We start from the raw sequence: 23,250 nt of genomic DNA on the forward strand, positions 1-23,250 counted from the left end.
TGGCAGCTGGTCATTTGAGGAGGGTAATACTAGTGTCAAGAAACATATATGTGACTTTATTAAGTGGTCAGTGACTGAGTTTGCCTAGCAGCTTTTTTATTTTTCAGATCAATTGGAAGTCCTATGTTTCTGAGTAACTACAACCTATGAGTGTTTACCAAATGTATAGCAGTTATAGCGCAGCAGAATCCGTATGTTTCCATATGCAGATGATTGGCTGGTAAAGGGGAAAAACTCTTGTGCAGTGCCTCAACTATTCTCAACGAACCATTTTAATTCTCCATTCATTTAAGCTTCACAATCATGTCAAAAAGTCTCCCCTTGTTCCCCCCACAAACCTTTTTTTTCTGGGAGCCGTACAGAGAAGACTTGCACCAGCAGTGACTTGATGATGACCTTCTGCTTTGCCCTTTAGAAGCATTTGAGTCCTAAAACAGTGAAACGACTAACGGAACTGATGCAAATATTAGCGTTATGTATTGTACTTGGCTCGCACGCATGGTTATTTATTTTACTGTTTCAGCAATGTCTTGCCTATAGTGAATTATGCTTGCGTGCTATTAGGGGCATAGCACACAGTCAGTCAGCACACAGCAACATTGCTACGAGCAGCCAGAACAGTTACGAGTTATAAGAAGGTGTGCAAGCTACCATTCTCATTTGTACACAGGGATGTGTGCCATGTCGACTCTTAGGTTTTGTCTGCACCAAAACACACAGTCTGCAATGGCAGTGTGTATGCGTTTGGTGAGGGGTCTCTGAGTCTGGCGTAATACATGCTGCAGCCCTCAGAGACCCTTCCTGGTCACAAGGCCCTTTGTACCAGTGGGACACTTTACAGGGCACATATAGGTGACCAAGAGGGGTACCAATTGCGGAGCAAAGGCACAGATTTGGGAAAGAACACATGCACTGGGAACCTGAATAGCAGGCACCCAGTGCACATTAAGTCAAAGTACATCAGACAAAAAGTGGGGGATAACCATGTAAAAAGGGGCACTTTCCTACATAGGTTGTTTACACTCAAGGATGAGGAATCCGAATACTACACCCACATGAAAGCAGCACTTATAAAAATTATTTGGTCTCAGTCCTGGGGACTATAGACAGAAGCTAAGGAACCCACAGTAGGGGGCAACACAGATGTGGGTGGACTTTAAAGATACCAGAGTAAAGGCATGGATGACCCAGAGCCGTATCCCATCCCTTTTTAATGTGAGGGGGTTCCTGGGAAAGAAATTTGACACGTCAAAAGCTGGTATGTGCTTTGACTGTAGACAGTCGGGGCACAAGAGGGGAGAAGCAGTAAGCAACATAAAGGCACCCACTGAGGACCATCCGAAAGGTATGGCTGGTTTAGGGATAGTGGTGAAAGTTGTCCCTGGGGACTAGGAAGTGTACACAAAGGCCACCTTGGTTTCCCTGGGTGGGGAGAACATTGAACTTTTGCCTCACTGGCTTCCAAGTATGGAGAAATACAGAGAGTGGCCAAAAATCAGTGGGGTGGAAGTGAAGGCTGTGAGAGATACAGGTGCCAGCACTACTAGGATCAAAGTTAATCTGGCTTCTTCTAGAACAAATTCTACCTGAAAAGATGCACCAAGTAGCCATTGCTGAAAATATCACAATGTCCTGTCCCATGGCAGTGGTGGACTTTAAGAGGAGGTTTGGGGGGAGGGGTAGCTGTGTCCCCTACCATCCCAGTAGAATGTCAGCTGGCAAATGAGATGGAGAGAAGGAAATGCTGGGTCTTCTGAGTGGGCGTGTATCTCCACAAAATGCCCTGAGGGAAAGCCAAGGGACTCTGGAACATGAAACAATGGACCAGGTCCCTAGCACCAAGAGAAGGGGCAGGAAAGCTGGTAAGCTACCTTACAAAGGTTCACAGGCCTAGAAGGAGCCTAACCCTTGTAGTGAAGGCTTAATGCTTGAGGAGGAGCCTGCCTCCCTAGGAGACTTGCAAGAGCTGGAAGTGTTCCAGCAGGAGGCCCCTCCAGGGATGACATGACAAATTACTTGTCCCACTTTTGAGGACCTGCGACAGCTGTCAAACAGAAAAAATGGATACCAGTGGTACCCATAAGATATTCTTGGGATGGAGGACTCCTTTACAGTGTGGCAAGGGACCCCAAAGCAGGGGTAACCAGGATAGTGTTGGTCCCCCATCAATACAGAGAGTTCTCCCTAACGTGACCCACGATAGCTCCCTAAACACCCCCTGATTACCTGGAGCGGACCAAAACCTGGGAAGGGCTGGTCAATCATTTTTACTGGCCCCAGGTGTCTGAAAAGGTGAGAGTACTGTTGCCCATTTGTCACCTTCCAAGCCAGTGTCAAGGCAGGAGGCAAGTCAACGGCTCCTCTGATACCTCTCCATGTAGTGGGGACTCCCTTTGGGAGAGTGAGGATTGTTCCCCTAGACCGACAAGCAGCCTCTGGTAACTAATGTATCTTGGTGATAGCGGACCATGCCACCAGATACCCAGAAGCTATTTCTCTTACGACAGTCACTGTTCCTGCATGACTAGAGTCCTCAATGGATTCTTCACCAGAGTTGGGTTCATATCGGACATGGGTACTAACTTTGCCTATTTGAAAGCAATTTGGGAGGAGTGTGATGTAATGTACAAGTTCACTACCCCTTACCATCCCCGAAGTATTGGCTTTGTAGAAAGATTTAACAGGACCATGAAGGGCATGGTCATGGGTTTGCCTGAAAACCTTAAAAGGAGATGGAATGTTCTCCTACATGGCTGTGTTTTTCTCTTCCTCAGAAAGGAGTAGGCTTCAGTCCCTTTGAGCTACTTTTTGGGGATTCTGCAAGGGGTCCCTTTCGTTTGGTTAGAGAGGGTTGGGATGGACCCCTCAGAGCCCAGGCAAGATGTGGACTTTGTATTAGGCCTTTGCTCTAGGATGGCTGAATATATGAAAAGGGCAAACTAGAATTAGGAAGCAATACAGGAGCTTGTTGCGCACTGGTATGACCAGAAGTCCTCAATGGTGGAATACCAGCCAAGACAGTTGGTATGGGTTTTGGAGACTGTAGCCCCCGTAGCACATCAGCACATGTGAACTGGGCCCTAACCTATCCTGGAAAAGATGGGGGAAATCACCTACCTGGTAGACTTAAGAACCCTCACAGGGTTATCCATGTCAACAGGCTAAAACTACACCATGACTGAGCAGACATCACAATGCTTGTGGTGACAGATGGGATGGAGGGAAGGAAGGGGAGAGTAAGCCTCTCCCGACTTGCTGTCATCAAATGTCAAAGAGGGTACAGTGAAAGGGGTTGAGGAGAGAGCCACTCCTAACAGACCAGCAACAGAGGGACTTATTTCAGTTGCAGAAGCAGATTGCTGGGCTGTTCTCCCTGACCCCCAGGTCTAATAACTTGGTGTATCCATGATGTGGACACTGGTGACAGCTTGCCTGTCAAGAGTAAGATTTACAGGCTGTCAAATCGGGTCAAAGCTAGCATTAAGGCTGAGCTTGTCAAGATGCCACATTTGGGGGTGATAGAGCCCTCAAGTAGTCCTTGGCCTAGCCCATTGGTACTGGCCCCCAAACCAAATCCCAAAGAATGGAAACCTGCAATGAGGTTGTGTGTTGATTACCGAGGCTACATGCAGTCGCCAAAACTGATTCCCACCCATTACCCAGAGCTGATGAGGTCATTGATAAGTTGGGGGCTCCTAAGTATTTGGGTACCCTTGACCAGAGTTCAGTTTATTTGCAAATAGCTCTCACCACAAGAGCCAAGAAAAGGTCTGCTTTTTCTACACCGGAGCGCTACTTTCAATTCAAAGTGATGCCCTGTAATTGCCAAAATCCCCCTGTCCCCTTTCAGAGGTTGGTGAATAGAGTACTTTCAAGCTTGATAATTTTCAGTACAGCATATCTGGATGATATATTCAGTTTCATCTGGTTGGGTCACCTGCTCAAGGAAATGCTTCAGGCCCTGCAGCAGACAGGCCTGACAATCAAGGAAGGTAAATCCTGGATAGTGCAAGGTTCTATTGAATACTTGGGCCACCAAGTGGGTGGATGCCATGTGCAGTCTCTAACCCAAAAATACAGATAACTAGGTCTGGGAAGCTACTAAAATCCAAACCCATGTCTGAGCCTTTCTTGGCCTGACTGGGTACTGCAAAAGATTGGTTAATGGTTATGGTACCATAGTGGCACCACTAATGGAATTTACTTCTAAGAAGTAACCCAGAAAAGTTAGCTGGAATGAGCAGTGTCAAAAGGCCTTTGGCACCCTGAAAGGAAGGTTCGTGCTTAGGACCTGTCCTAAAGGCACCTGATTTCAGCAGAGTTTATTGTCCAGGCAGATGCTTCTGAACATGGGATTGTGCCGTGTTGTCACAAGTGAATGATTTGGGGCAGGTTCAACTAGTTGCCTTTAGAGGTAGGCAACTCCTCCCCAGATAGCAGCATTATAACGCCATTAAGGGAGAAGCCTTTCCTGTGGTTTGGTCCATCAAAAAGTAAGGACTCTACTTGTTTGGGACTCACTTCAGAGTTTAAACTCACCACAGACCTCTCAGATGGCTGATGCATATAAGAGGAGAGAGCCCCATGTTGTTGATGCAGTGGTCCATTTCTGTACAAGGTATGGACTTCACAGTGGAACACAGGCCTGGAACTGACCATGCTATTGCAGATGGCCTTTCCAGGTTCTTTCACCTACTCACTACGAGGGTAAAGGTTATTTGCTTTTCACCTTTCTTTCGTCTGGAGGGCATGTAAGGAAAAGCCTCTTTAGTCATGATTACCCCAAAGGTTTTGGACTGATGCTGCTGGTTGTTTGACTTAGAGTACACTAATGGCCTCTAATCAGGCCGCCGTACCAGCGCTTTTGAAACTTAAATGTGTAATGATGAATTGACTATATCCAATTGACTTACCTTAACTTACTTATAAGCCACTAGTACTAAAGATACACTGGGCCTGTAAGTTATAGTGTCCCGGAGGCCCTACAGCACTTGTTGTGCTACTAAAGAAAACATGTCTGCAAGCCTGCCACTGCAGACTAAAAATGCTAACTCGACTTTGCCATTTAAAACCATGGCAAAGCCTGTACCTCCCTTTTTAGATCTTGTCTGCAATAGCATATATACTGCATTCCCTCTCGCTTGCAAGCGATATTGTATACAAATTGGGGTCTGTAGACAGCCCATTGCTTCACGTTTGTTGGCTTCATTGTCACTCTTACTTGCTGCTTCTAACTGCACAGCACCTGCCTGCTTCACTACTTCTTCTTCTTTTTCTTTCAACTGAAGCATAGACCAAGTACTGATTGCTTCAGCTTGATTACTGACCTTCCTCTAATCACTCTGTGATTGAGGTTCTGGATTTTTTTGTTGTTATTTCCTGTTGTCCTTGTTGATCCTCTTGCCATTTGTAGCTATGTTTCACTTTGCCACTCACACTTCAAATAAGCCATTTTCTCCTTTGAAATTGATGTTTATTGTGACACAAATGTTACCTTCCTTTATTATGACAACAGATATTATCTGCTTCCAAATTTATTTTCATTAAGACATGAACATGGGTGCAGTTGCTTTCTATATTTTGTAAGATATTTTGTCAAATGTAATGTATATATTTTTTTTACTCTTGGGGGAGTGGTGGGAGGATGTTAAACGTTGCTCACAGTCACAGGGGTGTTGTGCCAAGACCTAACAAACATGGGCAAAGCCAGTAGGTCTCACCTTTGAGAGTTATTAGCTCTGCCACTGCCTTTTGTTCAAGCTGTACTTCATGAGTGTGAGAACTTAGCCTGGCATATGATGTCCACTATTCTAGTGGGCACCTTGCACCAGTCTAAACGACCCTTATTGATGGTGGTTGTAAAGTCAACCTTATAGACAAGCTATCCTAGTGGCAGCATGGACCAACAGTCTTAGGCTAAAACTTCAGAGAGCATGTGAAGCCAGCTGTTTTACTATATATAATCCCTTGAATACCAAATGAAAGGATACCACACAAGGTATATATCAAATATAGATTTATTTATTACTAACACAACCCCTCTGCGCTCTTCATGAGGTCAGAGTTCGAGATACGTTACAAATTACTCAGTAAGCATACTATAAGTTGCACAAATACAATTCTGCCCTAGGGGCCTCACGAACCATATACTAAGTAAGTGGTATAAGGACCGCTTCAGAAATAGTGAATAGGCCTAGGGCATCGCTGGGGCTACACTACAGAACCAAAGGTTAGGAAGTAGGAGACCCACAGGAGACGCGTGCAGTGTGGGAACACAGTCGCGAGTTACCATAGAGTTATAATGGGAACGTAAAAGTTACAAAGTAGTTGATTAAGGACACTTCCGGGTGGACTAGGGTAAAGCCCTTTTAAACTAGGACACTTCGAGAGTCAATACCCACGGGAGCACCGGAGTACTCGAGTTACCTCACCCAGGAAAGCCAGGTGCATAGGTGTCTTTTCGTGCCGGGTTTTGTCGCCGTTTCCTATGGAGAGCTGCAAAGAAGTGCTGCAGGCGACCAGGAGAAGTGTGTCCGGGTGGATCCAAGGGTGGATCAAAGATAAGAAGAACCTGAAAGCAGAGGGGACAGAGTCTGGGTCACTAGCCAGTGACCAGGAAGGAACCAGGCGATGTAGAGTGTTTCAGGTGAATAAGGTGAAGCTTGTCTCTGCAGCCACGAGGACCAGGAGGTGTCGACGACGACCAGGAGCTGGATCCGAGCTGTCCCACGAAGGATCTAGTTGACTACCGTGTCTGTATCCGGATTGGACCCAACAAGCCTTGGCAAACACAATCCACGCAGGAAGGAAAGATGGGTGTCAGTTCAGACCAGCATGGTCTGGGGAGCTTCTCCTTCGCAGGGAAGCTGGAGCAAGCATGAAAGTGGTGTAGTTTCAAAAGGCAGTCTTCGGAGGGCTAACTAGCCAACGGGCTAGCAACAGGGAAGACGCGTCGAGCTGAAATTCAAGAGCAGGTCCCACGCGGCACTCTGGGAGAGTGGAGGACTGAGCTTCGGTGCAAATGGCGCTCGGGTCTGGGGCTTCTCAAACACTAATGCACAACTGCGAGGGTGCCTCAGTAGTTGTTCTGTTAGCAAAGTGCAGGTAGTCCAGGGTGTTTGGTCCCACGTCTCTTGTGTCTGCCACGGGTCTTAGCTTTGCTGTGGATGTGGATCGGAGTCGGAGAAGTCTGGAAGTCCAGTTCCTGAGTCGCTGAGTCTTCGGGTTCAGGCAGGAGTGTCAACAAAGCAAACCGGCAAGTTACTGGTGGTGCCTGTTTGCACAGGGTGGTCACTCCTTGACCACAAGGGAGATATCTTCAGTCTTCTAGTCCGTATAGAACGTCGAAGGTCCAAGAGTTTCGTTTCAGAGTTTCAGTCCAGGATAATCTCTCCATAAACAATGATGCTTCTCCCATATCTCCCCTGTGTGGTCAAGACCCTCTTTAGTCAGCCTTACAAAAGCACATAACTCCGGACAGCTGTTCCTTTTTAAAGCTTTTTTCATTACTGTATCTCTTACCTGAATTGTTAGGTTCGCTTCTGGTTAGGGAATTTATTTTATTTATCTACATGTTATGTATAATGTTTCACCATGTTGTATGATTATTCTGACATTAGACACACATTAATATTTTCATTCTTGACAATTTTCTATTTATCATTTTGGATCTGTGACAAATTACATGAATCTGCCTTTGCTGAATAACCTCCTTAATATTGTCTTCTAATGTTTATTAGATTTTAGTTTTATTGCATAACAACCACATCTAATTCTGCAAGGTGAAGAATTTGCAATCAAATGCAAGTGTAAAGTTAGTATACATGCCCAAGAAGCAAAAAATGACTGTCTAAATTGCATGCACGAACTGCTAGGCTTTTTAAATTAGACATAAGGTAATTTCAAATGCCTAGAACTCGCAATTTTATTTAATTTCACGAATAATATTTTAAGTTGTTAAACTACTGTCAAGAAAATGAAGTGTTCTGCTGACTGTGAATTCATCTTCGAGAATGGGCCTTGAATCAAAAAATGATGTGTAACCAAGGAGGCATTAGTGAAACCTAATCTGATAGTTTCAAAGCCACATAATGGAAGTGTTTTCCAAAACAACATCTTTTGTTTTTTTCTTTGTTAGGGTGTTGGTTGGTGGAAGTATGAATTCTGCTATGGAAAATATGTGCATCAATATCATGAGGTAAGCTTTTTTTCTATCATTGACCAAATATATTTTTCTTTCAAAACAGAATATAGTTTGTACCAGAATAGGAATTTCTGCTTCAGAAGTTAGGCTAAATTTAGGTTAAGGTTAGATAGCCTTTTCCTGAAACCCAATTATAAACATCCAATCTTACACCTATTAGAGTAGTTTCCATGGTATGTGTTGATCACTTTATAAGTAATGTTGGTGAGATGTAGGCCTTTTTATGGTCTGACTAGACAGTGCAGCTGTCGCCAGACAATTATGAGTGTCACCTGGAGAGTGGATTTGCCTCTGTCCACATCTTGTAAGCCAGGAGTACATGTTTTGATTGGTCAGACGTTGTGCGCTTTCACAGAAGTGTTTTCCCTCCACACAGCTGTGATCTTTTTGGTGATCTATCCAGGCCTAAGCTTGACCTTTCAGGGCACACACATGACATTGTTATACTATTAAACTATCTTAGAGGATAAACAACATACATTATCTAGCTATCTATCAGCAGCACACATAGGAGGAGGGCAGTACTTAACCCACATGTATTTTTGGGTCTGGCTTGACAGAGCAACTGTCAACTCACGTTTAACCCTACACCAATATTATTCTACAGTTCTTTGCTTCCACATAAATACATACATATTATCATGCTATTTACTAGTGCATTTTATTACTGTTGGACCTGGCTCTTTCTTCAGGGTTATCCCCAAACTTGTTGCCTTCCTCCGTTTTGTTTTCTGACCTTCTTTTTGTTGGCTTTAGGACTCTGGGCACTTTACTACTGCTAATCAGTGCTAAAGTGCATGTGCTCTCTTCTAAACAAGGAATGATTTGTTTACACCTGTTTGATTTACTTGCAAGTCCCTTGTAAAGTGGTATACCATAGACCCAAGGCCTGAACATTAAATGCTACTAGTGGGTCTGCAGCATTGCTAGTACCACCCACGGAAGTAGCCCTTCAAACCTGTCTCAGAGCTGCCACCACAGAGCCTGTGTGAGCAGGTTACTGCCACTTTGACTTGGCATTTAAAGCTACTTGCCTAGCCTTAAACTCCCCTTTTATTACGCATAGGTCACCCATAAGGTAGGCCTTACTTAGCCCTATGGGAAGGGTACTGTGTAAGTAAAAAGTAGGACATGTGCCTTTATGTGTGGCATGTCATGGTAGTGACCGCCTATTTCATTTTTCAATGCCTGTGAGGCCTACTCCTCACATATGCTAGCATTAGGAATTCCCTTATATACTTTTAAGTGGCAATTCCTGATCGGAAAGGAGTGGCATCGCCTTATTTGGCATGTTTAGAATATTAGTAATAAATCCTGCTTACTAGTGTAGTTGGATTTTACATTACTATTTAAGAAATGCCACTTTTATAAAATGTGCATTTCTATGTGCTTATGCCTTTGTGCTTTGCCGCCTGAATCCAGTAAACGTCTGGGCTGGGTGACAGCTATACTTGGTATATACTTTCCAGACTGCCACAACATAAGAAGGGCTGGGTGTGACAGGGGAAACATCCACCCAACTCCAATCCACCCACCCCACCCCACCCCACCCCAGTCCAGTCCACCCCACTCCAATCCAATCACCCCACCCCACCTCACGCTAATCAGATCCACCCCACTTCAGTACACCCCACTCCAATCTAATCGAGTCCACTCCAATCCACCCCACTCCACTGAAGTTCAATTCACCCCAAAAACAAATTGACAAGATCTATTGGCTTTTCCAATGCTTGTTGGTGCCACTTTTAATGCAGAAAGAGGATTAGTAATTAATCCTAGTGTTACATGAAACTTCTAGTTCTTTAATTTCCATATTAAATAATTCATAGTATGCACCTAGTAAATAAATATTTTTCCGTTAGCAAAATCTTAAAATGTTTGTGCTGTGGGTATGTTGCTATCATACCCGCCAGAGTAACAATACATAATATAAGCATTTTCCAAATAGTTAGGGCATGGTCTATCTAAGCCTATTTCTACCACTTACATCTTGTGCATGGATACTCACTTACTGAGAACCCAATTTAAAACATAAACACTGGACTGGACTGGTGATCACAGTTTTGTGCACAACACTGGCCTCCAGGTAGGCTAAGGGAGATTATCCTACCTCTAGGTCTTGGGCTTCTCACAAACCCACTGCCTTCAAGTTTCACAGTTATTGATATACGTTATCCGTTGTTTCAGAACTCCGCTTTTCCTCAAGTATTTTGATGCTTGAATTGGGAGATTTGTAGGCACCTGAAAAGCATATTACTGGCTTATATGATAAGTGTACAGTTCAGGACTTTTAAAGATATTTCTAGCCGCAGATTCCTCATCTTTAGAATACTCCCAGGCACCAGCTTGGATGCAGAATATTTTTCAGCATAGCACTTGCGCATCAACTCCACTCTGCTGCGGAAGTAACACCCAAAGTCTTATTTAGGCAAACATACAGCAGGCTGGCATCAGTTTCTTTCTTTCCATTCATTCATACGCAGATCCGGAGCTAGCTCATGCTTTTTTCTCTCATCAGTTTTCTTCCATAATTTCCCAGTGTGCAATTCAATGTGTCCCCTCGTAAAACTACAGATTTGAAACCTTGTAGGGACTGTGACGGATCCCCATGAGGTGTGCTTCTCATGCTTGTGCTCAAGCCATGATTCCCAGATGTGTGGTGATGAACCTAAAGCCTATCTGGGACTGCAAATACAAACTGTTCATCTCTGAGCATCAACAACAGTCTCGTAGAGCTTGCTTGAACTCTAGGTCAAGGACACACACCTCTACCAGTTCTCTAGGCTGACCCATGACTGGTCTTCATCAGACTCCATGTCTTTGAATAAGTTGGTGTCAAAAAATAAGCACAAAAAGTCTAAGTGGGCCTCATCCACTCTCCATTTGAGTAGTAGTGTGGTTAAGGTGCCCTATGGTCGCACTCCCAGCCCCCCACTGAGGAGCTGATTCTGCAGCTGATTCCGATTCACCCTGATTTCTCAGGCCTGCCAGTGATGACAAATTGAGATGTTTAAGGAGGGCATACTTCAGAATCTTGACACCTTACCATCTCCTTCTGGTATGCCTTTAGGTCCCTGGATTTGTAAAAGTCTCACCTGGGGTAGTGCCTGTGGATCCGCCCCCGTTGCCAGCTGTGCAACCTGAGCATGCTTCGGTTCGGACATCGAAGCCGGCGTTAAACTCTGCATCACGATCTACGTCAGTTCTCACTACATTGATGGCGTAGGAAAATGGCTGAACCCTAGGTTTTATCTGACTGTGAGGAAATGAGGTGTATTATATGGTGTGGTTGTGCAACCCCACTGTGTAATACAATTTCCAACCTCTTTAGGACCAGTAGGTATCATTTGTCAAACCTTTAGCTAAACCTGGGTAGCTGTGGCTCTGAGCAGCAAGGGTTACACAAGCAGCCTGACAACACTAGGCTCATGTCAAGAGTAAAGGTGAGTGGAAAGAATGAACAGCCCTGTGTAGTGCCACAGTGGATTTCAGTGGCCTCAGAATTCAGGTGGCAGGCTCTGACTCTTGATATGGGATTTGTATAGAGCAGTTTATTCCTCTGTAGGATCCGGATCCCAAGGCCAAATCTCTGAGCACTTCAAAAAGGTAGGGCCTATCTAAGGAGTCTAATGCCTTAATGTTCTAAAACCAGGCATGCTGCTTGGGAATAGAGTCCAGGAGCGAACTCAATGACCCGGAACAGTCTGCAAAGATTTAACAAGGTGCTTTTACCTGGAAAAAACTCAGAGTCCAGCCGCCTTATACCACCAGCTTTCCAGACAAACTGGTGCTGAGGATCAGAGCAGTTTTTCTCCAGAAGGTTCTGACTTTTTTTTATGCCTGACAATTCATCAGTATTCCAACGTTCTTTACCCCTCCTCACCCCTCGACAGAGGAGCATACCTTTGTTTTGACGTTATCGCACTCGAGAGGTGCCTATATATGGCTCCAGTTGTCAGGTCCAGGGCAGAGTGGAATCTGCACAGAGCCATACAATGCCACCAATCAGCATGCAGAAGGTAAATTTGCGATTAGACAGAGTATCCTCCTGAAACAGTGTTACCAAAGGTAAGTAACTTGTCCTTATGGCAAAAGTATACTGTTTAAGGTTTTTAAAGAGGTGAATATTCAGATGGTAATTAAACTGTATCAGTAGGTGATAGTTGTATCTCCTTTACTTGCTCTATTTTGCATTATTGGTAAGGCAGGGAAACCATCAGCATTATATCTGGTTCCAGGTAATTCTGCAGCCAAATGACCAGTACAGCTCATATGTCAATATTCTACTGTTCATCAAGATTTACCATCTCCTTGGCAAATGTTCTGTCATAGTAAGCAGCATTTGCAATGGAACAATTCTGCAAATCTAATTGTTATTCAGGATTAGCTAATCATAACTGTAAAATCCAGTTTTTGTAAACAAGCCATTTGAATAGAGTCCATAGTTACTTCAAGGAAAAATGCACATCCCACGCAAAATATTGGCCAGTAGCTGATATTGTTTGCAGTCAGTGTGGTAACTTGGTTTATTCTCGGTCTTATTAAAACAGAAACTTAATTCTGCATTTAATAATTTCTAAAGTACTTGATATGTCATTGAATATTTTGAAAAAGAATATGGACTCTGTTGTTAATCCCTTTTGTAAGTACTGCAAACATCCAAATTACTTGGTTTACTGATTTCAAATTGTGTTGGCAAATTTTGCTTATTTGAGTTAAGCTGAAAAAAGAAATTCAACATTTTTGTACTGAGGCATTTCAAATAATATAGTTTTGTTTTCTTGTAGGACAAAGACACTGGAAAAACAACTGTTGTTGTGGGTACCTGGAACATAGATGAGCACATGAACTGGGCCAAGAAAAATGTTGCTAGAGCCTTTCAGATAAAAGAAGATGGTATACAGACTGTGAAGTAAATGAACAATCTTTTCTTTATGAGTGCATGCATAGATAAGATGATGTTGATTTTACCCAGCTATATAGAAAAATAAACTGCTGTGCTGGGAGGACAGATCTCAGACTGCTGAGATGTTATGGCAAGTAAACATTAGGGTTATACAAGGTTGTACATATTGAACTTCATGTAATTGTTTACTGTATTGACTGCTTGCATACGCTATTGCTTGTCTGGGGTTTCTTACCTATCTGTATTGAGTGCCAATATCAGAAAACTGGTTGAACATTTCAGAATATGTTCACTGAACAACGTGGTTGCGGATTTCATGTTGTATATAGTATAAAATGGAAATAAGATTTTTAACAGAAAAATAAAAGTACATAAATGAATCTTGTACAATAGTTTAATCCAAAAACAGAAGATAGAAAAAAGGTGAAACATGAAATTGTGAGATAAGAAAAGAAAGATCAAATTAAAGTCCCGGCATAACAATTAAAATATCACCAGAAATTAGGCTTTCAATTAAAGTGGAGGTGTCTATCAAAATGGCTATTGCACAGTTTTTGAAGTTAGACCTTTGAATATTGAGACAATCACTCTGAGCTCTTCCTACTTAGGGTTGTTAACTTAAATAACCTTGATGGGTCAGAATTATAACAATGTTCATAGATTAGATGTTTCTTGTACTAGTAAAGTTCTTTCAAAAGATCCCTGGTAAACTGTTTTCAGGATGTCATCCTTCTCCTTCCTGTTCAGGTATAGTAAGTGTTTTTATGTTTTTTCCAAGTCAGATCATACCATTTGGAATATTATCGCTAATCCAATCTATTGTGTTATTTCTCAGTGCATTATTTGATATATGCCTATTCATGTTGGAGAATTTACTGAATGCACCAATTCCGGGCAGCAGCCAAGAAAATTGGAAGGAGGCGAGGGGTTGTTTCATGTTAATAATAATCATAATCTGAACAAAAGGTGGGCATAGTAACCTCTCCCCACTTAATAAGAGATGGGTTTCAGTGAAGGGGTTCTGAGCACAAGATGTGCAGGCTGTAATGTTTTGTTTTGATTCGGAAAAGCCTGCGGAAAGCTCACCAATTGGTGCAGTTTACAAACAGAATCCCAAATGGACATCTTTCATTAGCCCTTACTTTGAAAGCGCTCTCACACCACAAACGTGTTGCAGTAGCGAGGCTAAGCAAGAGATCCCATTATAGCAGCTTGAGCATACCTTTACAGAGGCCGGCCAATAAGTAGTCTCAATATCATCCTCTTTTATAGATCTTTGTGGCTCAGAAAAGTATTGACAAACAATTCAGCCAAGACAGCCACAATACACATATACATAAAAGAGCAAATATAAATATCAGTAGATAAAATATAGCGGTAGAAATAAAACTATAGTATAGAAACCACATAAATTCATGACACAAACCACTGTCTAAAAGTATAAAAGATAGAAGATCACAAATAAAATCTACAAGCCTAAAATATCCCACCACGAAACCTCACAAACATCAAGCAGTTCTTATCAAAGGTGGATAGCAGGCTGTAGGGATTTAGCACGCTTAATCCCAAATGTCTTTAAAGCATAGCCAGAAAAAAACTACAATCTGACTAGTGCCACACTGCAGTATTCTGAACATTTCTTGAAGCCTCCTACAACCCAGATTTTTGGACAGGAGAACAATCCATTTTGCACGTATTTGTTTATAAAAGGGACAGAAGAACAGAACATGGATAAGCGATTCAGAACACCATTCACAGCCTACAAATAGATCACTGTATGGACCATCTTCCTGTTGCCATCTACAAGGAAATTATTTTCTAGGTAAAGTGCCATACCTAAATTGAAGATAAGTTTCTTTGCCCGTGGAGGAATAATTTAATCAATAGTACTTTTGTAAAAGGCCATTGGTTTCTGGTCAGTAAAAGCCACAGATAAAGAGCCCATGCACGTTATCAGTTGCCACACTTTCACAAAATAATCCCTTTATACTGGCCTTGCCAATCAAACTCATATTCTTTGGTAATGTCCAATATTCATCGATTTTCAATCTATGAAGTAGGGCATTAATAGCACAAAGCCACAGTATTTTCCAGGCGTACTGTGGGACCAAAAGATCTTTAATACTATCCCGATATTATTCAAGGGTAGATGTTGTCTATAGCCTATACCAATAGATCAACATTCTGCATTCAATCTTGAGGGTAATTTTCTTTTGGGCCCATGTCTGAATATATAGGAGGGGGGGGTCAACTGTGTACTTGCAGGGAGATTCAGTAGTGTTCTTAAAAACCTTTGCTTCACTATAGAAAGGCACTCTGTATGTTAATATCCCCACAGCTTAGCGCCATATAAAACTGCCCCTAGGTCCTTCACATGATCTATTTTCAGTGCTGGAGCCACCCTTCTTGATTCCACCTGCGGCGTGCAGCTTAAATTCTTCATCAATTTAATACCCAAATATTCAAAACTTGATAATACAGCTAGAATGGTGTCACCCACTAGCATCCTCTGCTTACAGAGAGTCGACGTCTGTCTGGTAATTATCAGAATGCATATATATTTTTTGATCTACAATTAATTTATTGATCTACAATTCAGTTATTGACTCCCCAATCCACCATTCCCTCCCCCCGCGTTAATAGTTAATTCATGAGGTTTATATATGCTTGACTATTAACTTTTACCTAGATTCAAGGTCCGTCTATTAATCAGAAACATAACCAGTATGAACTAGATAAATGAAAATTCACCAACTCAGTCTACATGGGTATTTTACACATCCATTGCCAGACCATGAAATGCAGATATCCTGGAGCTTTTAGACTTATCTTGGGTGTTAACATTGTTTGGATGGAATGACAATTTCCCAAGTTCTGCAAAAGATAGTAGCTTCTTTGCCTTTGGCTGATATGCAGCATGTTAACTTAACATGCTATAAACAAAGTCTGGCTGTAGGAGTTTACAATAGGAGTTACTCTGAGTAAGCGCTACAAAACAGCAGAACCGCGCTATCAGTTTATATCCCTTCTCAGTTTCTAAATTGATGTTTGTTCCCTAGACTTAGTATACCTATATGTCCAAGCTACCTGAGCTGCCCATAGGCCACCATATTAGAAATATATGCACCTTGTTGGGGTCACAATTTAGACACTGGCAGTAGTTTAGCACAATGAAAAATAAGTCTGCTGGTACCCATCAAGACACAAGATCATAACAGGTAGACTGCTCAATCCTGCAAGATTTTGTCTTTTTAATGTAGAAAAGACAACTCTGATACCCATGCTATCTGTTCAGTTCATAGGAGCAGTGCTTAATTTACTGTAATGGAGGGCATTTTTAACCGCAGAGAATGATGCATTTCATGCAGTCACGCTGTCTTATCTACTTGCTCAGATTAAGCCAATTTGCTTTCTTTGTCTCATGCCTTTATACGTTTTTCTTGTTCTTCAAGCCAGCGGGAAGATGAGATTGGTTCAGTGGAGTTAGCTTACGCTATGAAATAATTTCCTAAGCAAAGCGTCTGACGAAGTGATAATGAATCAGTAGCTCAGTAGAAACCCTGCATATAGAGTATAGAGGAGATATGCAGAAGACTGTGATCATTCATATTTCTCAGGAGAGAAGGCTCCAAATAAATATCAGATCTTTGAGCGTTAATCTCATCTTTATTCTTTCTTTTGTGCATCAAGGACTCGCAGTTCCGTTTTATACCAAACTCACAAAAGATGATGGAGGAAAACTTGCAGTTTGTCTAACCACTGGCAATCGCTTGGGGTAGCATCCCAGCCCATCAATCTTTTGCTCCTCATGCCATTTCAGTTTGGGTACAGCCATATGCAAATCCATCTTGACCCTGCTTTGGTAGAACAGTCCAGACCAAACAATCCAGGCCCTCCTTGAACTGGAACACAAGCAACCCAAGACCAGTTTCACCCTGATCGGCGCTTATCATTTGGGTACAGCTTCGTTCCAGTGGCACAGTAAGCAGATCTTTCTGCATACTTGGCCAAATTAGTAACATTTAAAATACAGATAGTTGGTCACTGGAAAAGAGGATGTTGCGAATACAGTGACAGAACAAACATTTGGTGATGTGCACTTTTGAATAAGGGCTTTCAGGAAATTTGGTAACCTGCCATTACGTGACTTAATGCAAATTGCATAATCTGCTGACCGCGTCAAAGATTACTCTTGTGTATTTAACAGCAATTTGAACAAGCAGAAATGAATGGCTAAGCAAGGCAATACAAATCAATGTATAATCTGTTGCATCACCACTTTACAGGCCGGTGCTTTGAAATGCTGGAGGCAACTGTGCACAGAGACAAAATAACCTGCTTGTTGCAAGTATCTAAAGGCAATTGAAACTGCATATCGATAGGAGGAGATGAGAGCTAACCATGCACAAAAGTGCCAATTGAACTTCGTTTTGATGAGTAGTCTAGAGAATCAGTAAATTTATTGAAAGACTAAAGTTAAGGATGCACTGTGTAGGAGGCATATCCGCTTTAGAGTTCAAGCTTGTTTCATAATGGGAGTGGTAGAGGGAGGCGGTTGTGATTATTTGCTTATACAAGTATATTCGAAGTGACATTCCAGATAAGTGATTGCAATAATCCCCATCTATTAAAAAGAATCCGAAGACTAGCCTAGTTTCCTACTAGCTGATATCTCTTCTAGGTGAACTTGGGAAAGTTTTTGCATAAGTTAACACAATTGATAATGCATTCATGAAAAGTGTCTTTTACCTTGAAAGTAAGTTCCACAAAGGTTGTACAACAGGACAGTGCTTCATAATGATACTTTGGCAAAGTATCAAAAGGGAGAATGGGATTATGTTAGTTTTGTTGACTTCAAAGGAGCTTTTGGAGTAGATGACCTTTGGAGAGCCAACTTTGGACATGCGGTGGACTGGCTCGAATCCAAAATACCCCACTGGAGCCGGCTCCCCCTGTCCCTGGCGGGTCGTATAGCCATTGCCAAGATGGTAGTTCTCCTGAAATTCCTCTACCTTTTCTTGAACATCCCCGTACCTCTAACTGCCCATTTCTTTAGAAAAATTCGCTCTCTCATCATTTCTCTTGTGTGGGTTGGCAAGCAGCCCAGGATTGCATATGACATCCTCACTCTCCCCATGTCGGTTGGCAGTATGGGCGCTCCCATTTTGAAACTTTATGCCTTAAGCGCCCAGGCAAGTTTTTTATATTTCTGGGTTCACCCCGCCACTTAATCAGCTGGACGTCTCGGTTGAAGCCGACCTTGCAACCCCTTGGCCGCTGAACACCGCCCTGTTTGCCCCGGCCAGCCGCCCACAGGCTGAGGTAAACACAGTCGAGACCCTGTGCTGGGCTTAGTTGGGACTGTGCCGTTTTCCCAACACTCCTACGTTATCTGCTAATACCATGCCGATTGTACGTCATCCTGCCTTCCCTCCTCTGCAACCAACTGGCATGTCTAAACATGCCACCGGCTTGGGACTGACGACATGGATGGATCTCTACCCCGGAAATACGTTTTACTCTCTTCCTGCTTCCTCTGGTCCGATGGACACTCTGCTCTTTTATCAGCTGCGGGCTATTTGTAGGGAGCTTCACTCGACATTTCCTCAACCTCCACCCTCGATGCTTGCTCTTGACTTTTTATATGTACATCCCCCACTCTCTGCAAGCTTGTAACAAAATTATATGCTCTTACGCTATCGACCACCTCCATCTCTACTGAGCGCGCACGTGCGGCATGGGGTGAGGAGTTACGGCGTGGACATTTCCCAAGCTGATTAACTTTATTGCTGTAACCAGACGAAGAAACGGTCTCCCAACTTTAGTCTTCGTCTCATACATTTTAAATACCTGCACAGACTTTACCGCACCCCTGTACAGCTACACAAATTGGGACTCATACCTAACGATAGGTGTATGCGCTGCTCTGCCGCTGGCTTTTCTCATCCTGCATGGTTATCCCCCAAGGTGTCGGACTTCTGGCTGGCGGTTTGTGCCGCCATCTCCGAGATTACCTCCGCCCGAGTTCTTCCCGACCCGCCGCTGTGCCTGCTGGACTTTGTCAAGTTTTGTCCGGATGCCTCTCGCTGACTGATTGCCATGCTGCTCGTCCTTGCGAGGCGTAGGGTGGCCATGTGTTTGGGTCGCAGACCGGCACCCAGGTTCGCCCATTGGCTTGAAGATGCTTCGAGATGCCAGACCCTATTATCTGAGTTCTAGGACCTTCTGCCTGCGAGGTCTCGCCCACCTGACATATGGGGCCCCCTATTGACATATCTCCATTCCCGACCACATTTGAGCAGAACTGCCTCTCCGGCGTTCCCCGCCGGCACTCCACAAGCGGTGGTTGCCGGTGTTGCTCAGTGATTGCCTCCTTGACCATATTCCCCCCCCCCCCCCCCCCAACCCCCCCGGCTGGGCATGTTCCTTCCCCTACAGTGCTATCACCACCTTCTACAGCTATTTGTTATTTACGGTGATGCTGCCATGTTGTACAGGACAATGCTACTGTCGGATTGAAATTTCTGTATGTCTATTGTATTTTGAGAATTGCCTGATGGTAAGACGCCCTGATTTGATGCAAAACTATATTTTGATCATGCTGAATTTGTCAATAAAGGTTTTGAATTTTTAGTTTTTAAAAGGAGCTTTTGGAGTAAGCTGTATAATTTAAGATTACACATTTTTGTAAAATGTATCCAGTTGACTTTTTAGCTGCATTGATAAAGCATCCACCACCTTGAAGGGTCTCTTTACACAGGACTTCTAGTCTGCTATAACCATACAGAAAACACTTTTGCCAAAGCTTGTTAGTTTAGAAGGGCATTTGATGTTGAAAGGTTCAAGAGTTTAGGTCTTGCAAGGAAACGCAATGTTATTCTTTGGTAGATGGATTATATCTGGGGAGATGTCTGAGGCCTGCATGGAGATGTCGTTGATGGCTGAGATTTAATGTTAAAGCACAGATACCGAGGTGCTTGGCCATGACTCATTTATAAACCAGAAAAAGCATCTCTTAAAAAACATGCGATCAGAAACTGCATTTACAGGTGCCAGAAACATAATCTCGCCTGCAGAATCCTCCAATGATTCTGCCTGCCGCATTCCGGTCATGTTGTACATGTACAAGTAAAGTTTTTGGCAAAGCGACAGAAAAATAATGTTTTTTTGTGCTTGCTGTCCTCCACCTAGCCGTATTCTATTTTTTTTTCTTACAATTCCTGGCAACTTTAATACGTGGTTGGAGGATCCTTCAAACCGCCATTCAGGCATCTTGTTCCCAGGGCTGGCAAACCTTGAAATCATGAAAGGTTCCACATGGTTCAACGCTTATCAAGGGTCATGTTCTAGACACAGTTTTCAAAGAAAGTATAGAGTCCTCTTTTCCTCAGATTTCCATTTCATATTTCTTTCTTTCACCGTCCTGATGTTGCCTCTACAGAATTCCACTCCAACATTGCCATTATGAATCAGTCTCAACATTCCGAACCAGAAGATGCAATTTCAGGCCTATTCGCACATATTGCAAGTGTATCCTGAATAGAGAAGGCTTTAACCTCTTTTCTTTGTCCATGAAAACTTTTTTGGACCAGCCTCTGTTAACCTGACGCCCAGCCTCATAAAGTACCTTGGTATTCCACAAACTGAAATAATTAAAAACAACGCACTCACAGTGCAAAGACTAAATGAAAGGGAGGGAGAACATATTCACAAGATTGAATATCTAATGTGCATTAAAGAAAATACAAAAGCTGTAATTACTGTGAAAAAAGAGTACTGGGATAATAAAATTAATAAAACTACAGACTAGTTCCCACACCAGGACACAAATTAAGGAAAAATATTTAGAACATAAAGAAAACTAGCGACTTGGGAAAGCTCTTGATATGGCAACGGTTCAATCCTATATACCACTTTCAACTAGCAATTGTATGGAGGTCAATTTATTATGGATACAGGCACCAAAACACAGGTTGTATTTGTCTCGATTTAGACTGAACCTTATTCATTATTTAGGTGCCTTTGCTGAAACAGGATCCTGGTTTGCCTCTTTAGCAAACTGTCCCTGTGATGGGGTCTCCTGACAGTGTTGGAATCACTTTATTCTAATTTGCACACACTATTAGTTTCCCAGACTACGGTTTCTACATCCTATCCTTCGTGGAAGATCATTAAAACACACCAAGAAGGTTCGATCTTTTTACGACTTGAGCCCCCATTGATCTGTTTTGCAGTTTCAAACTTTATTAATCGGGCACTTATTTTAATGAAGAAATATCCATCATGAAATAACAAGCTAGTTGCTGGATTTGGGATGTGAATACTATTATCTGATTGCATTAATATGTGAATTGTTTTTGTGTGTTTTAAAATGTATTTTTTGGTCTTGCATTAGACCGAATAAAGATCTGATGAAACCTACAAACAAATCAAACTCAGATTCAGATAATTTCATAAGACTGCTGAAGGTTGAGTTTCTCTTCTATTTCATCACAAATATTATGCAAGCAGCTTAATGTTTGTTTTGGAGGTAAAATAAAAAATATTTGTCACTCTTTCTCTGTGACTGATAAACGGACGATAGCTTGCAAACCAGATTCCATGCGTTTTCATCTTGACTTACTAATTATAGATCTCATCACATTTCTGCAAAATATATTGAAGCATGCTGATGCTATCTGAGTCACTATCCGAGCCCGGCTTCTCAGGCAGCATGCTTTAACAAGATGTTGTATGACCGCAGAACTGGTAATGAGACATAGGTTGTCGTGAGTCCCCTATGGGGCCAATGTAGTTTTCCCTTATGTTGGCCTTAACTACACATGTGGTAATCTGTTGCATGTGTATTTTTTAGCTTTTCTACTGGACTTTTGTCTGTACATCGTGCAGGGCCACACAATATTGTGCCCTGTTTTTCACTGTGGTCAGACACTAACACCTAGACATAATAGAGAGATCCATCTGCTGTTTTTCTAATAGAACAAGTCATATCATATAAGCCATGACTTGTCGTTTTAAAAACAGATCAAAATGAGGCTTTCAGAGAAAAGGTCCTGAGACGAAAGAGCTGCATGCCTAAGATGTAGAAAAACTGATTATGACTCTCTGGTATAGGGTCCGGCTCAAATCCTAGAGATCTTTAGTATAATACTTTGCTTTCATAGTAAAGATAGGCTTAGACTGATTTGTCATTTGCTATGACAAGGCTTTTCATTGTGTACAATTTATTAATTGTGCTAATCCATTATTTACTTTCCTATGTCTCCTAAATGCAGCACAGTTTTTTCATGATCGAGCACGTTAGGTTCAGTAAATATTGTACACTCTTTTTGTCTCTTTTTCCTTTTATCTTAGACACCTGTGAGTGAGAGACCGAAAGGTGACGGCCTGTTGCCGTGACTCCAGAGAGAGTTTAGAGTGTTGTGTTGTGTTCTGGGGTACTAATTTATCAGTCTATCTGGAAGGTTAGGAGGGCAGATAAAGCACTGTAAGTTATTCTGGATTTGGGCCCATAGGTACTGATGTGGTATGGAGACCGAGTCCCTGCATGCTGACGTTCTATGATCCCAGGCACAGTTCTGTTTCTAAGCAGAATCTCTGCAATAATGTTTCCAAATCTGCTGATGGAGGGACTCGTAAACCCCTCATCAAAATGTTCAATCTGTCCCCAGGAGACATAGCTAGCTATCGGGAAAGAAAAAATGCCAACTATGACTGCCCTAAACAAATTTATGCCTACCTTTTGTTTGAATTATATTGCGACATGCTGGGATTTTGGCAAAAGACTGTTTGAGCCGAAACGGTATTACCGGCCAGGCGGTGCTTACAGTATTAGTTTACTATTGGAGTATACAGCAATAAAATATATGGCAGTTATTAAGCATCAGGTTTATGTCCTCATGAAGCCCAATTTCTAAAGAGAGTGAAACTGAGGGAAGATAGTGTTTTTCACGAAAAATTCTAGAGAAGGTAAGCCTAATAATTTTTGTAACCAATCTTACATTTGCAGGTGGCCCATATAAATGCATGCAATGTTTCATAGGAAGAATTAAAACCTCCATTATTTGAGGTGGCTCCCTCTCCTTAATTTGTCTATGGTTTGAGTGACTGCAAGTACTGTAGTACTGATGCAAGGTGAACA

General features: G+C 42.5%; 1 protein-coding gene across 1 annotated transcript in view; it reads left to right on the forward strand.

The window, feature by feature from the left end:
• The window catches only part of ERLEC1 (endoplasmic reticulum lectin 1), a 284,891-nt gene that overhangs the window by 245,917 nt on the left and 15,724 nt on the right, over window positions 1-23,250 (forward strand). Inside the window, exons 10-11 of the mRNA XM_086927644.1 lie at window positions 8,138-8,197; window positions 12,991-13,115. Coding sequence (XP_086783770.1) covers window positions 8,138-8,197; window positions 12,991-13,115 — 185 coding nt within the window. The remainder of the gene's footprint in view (window positions 1-8,137; window positions 8,198-12,990; window positions 13,116-23,250) is intronic.

The sequence above is a fragment of the Lissotriton vulgaris genome, chromosome 6, assembly GCF_964263255.1.
Source record: "Lissotriton vulgaris chromosome 6, aLisVul1.2, whole genome shotgun sequence".
NCBI classification, from domain to species: domain Eukaryota; kingdom Metazoa; phylum Chordata; class Amphibia; order Caudata; family Salamandridae; genus Lissotriton; species Lissotriton vulgaris.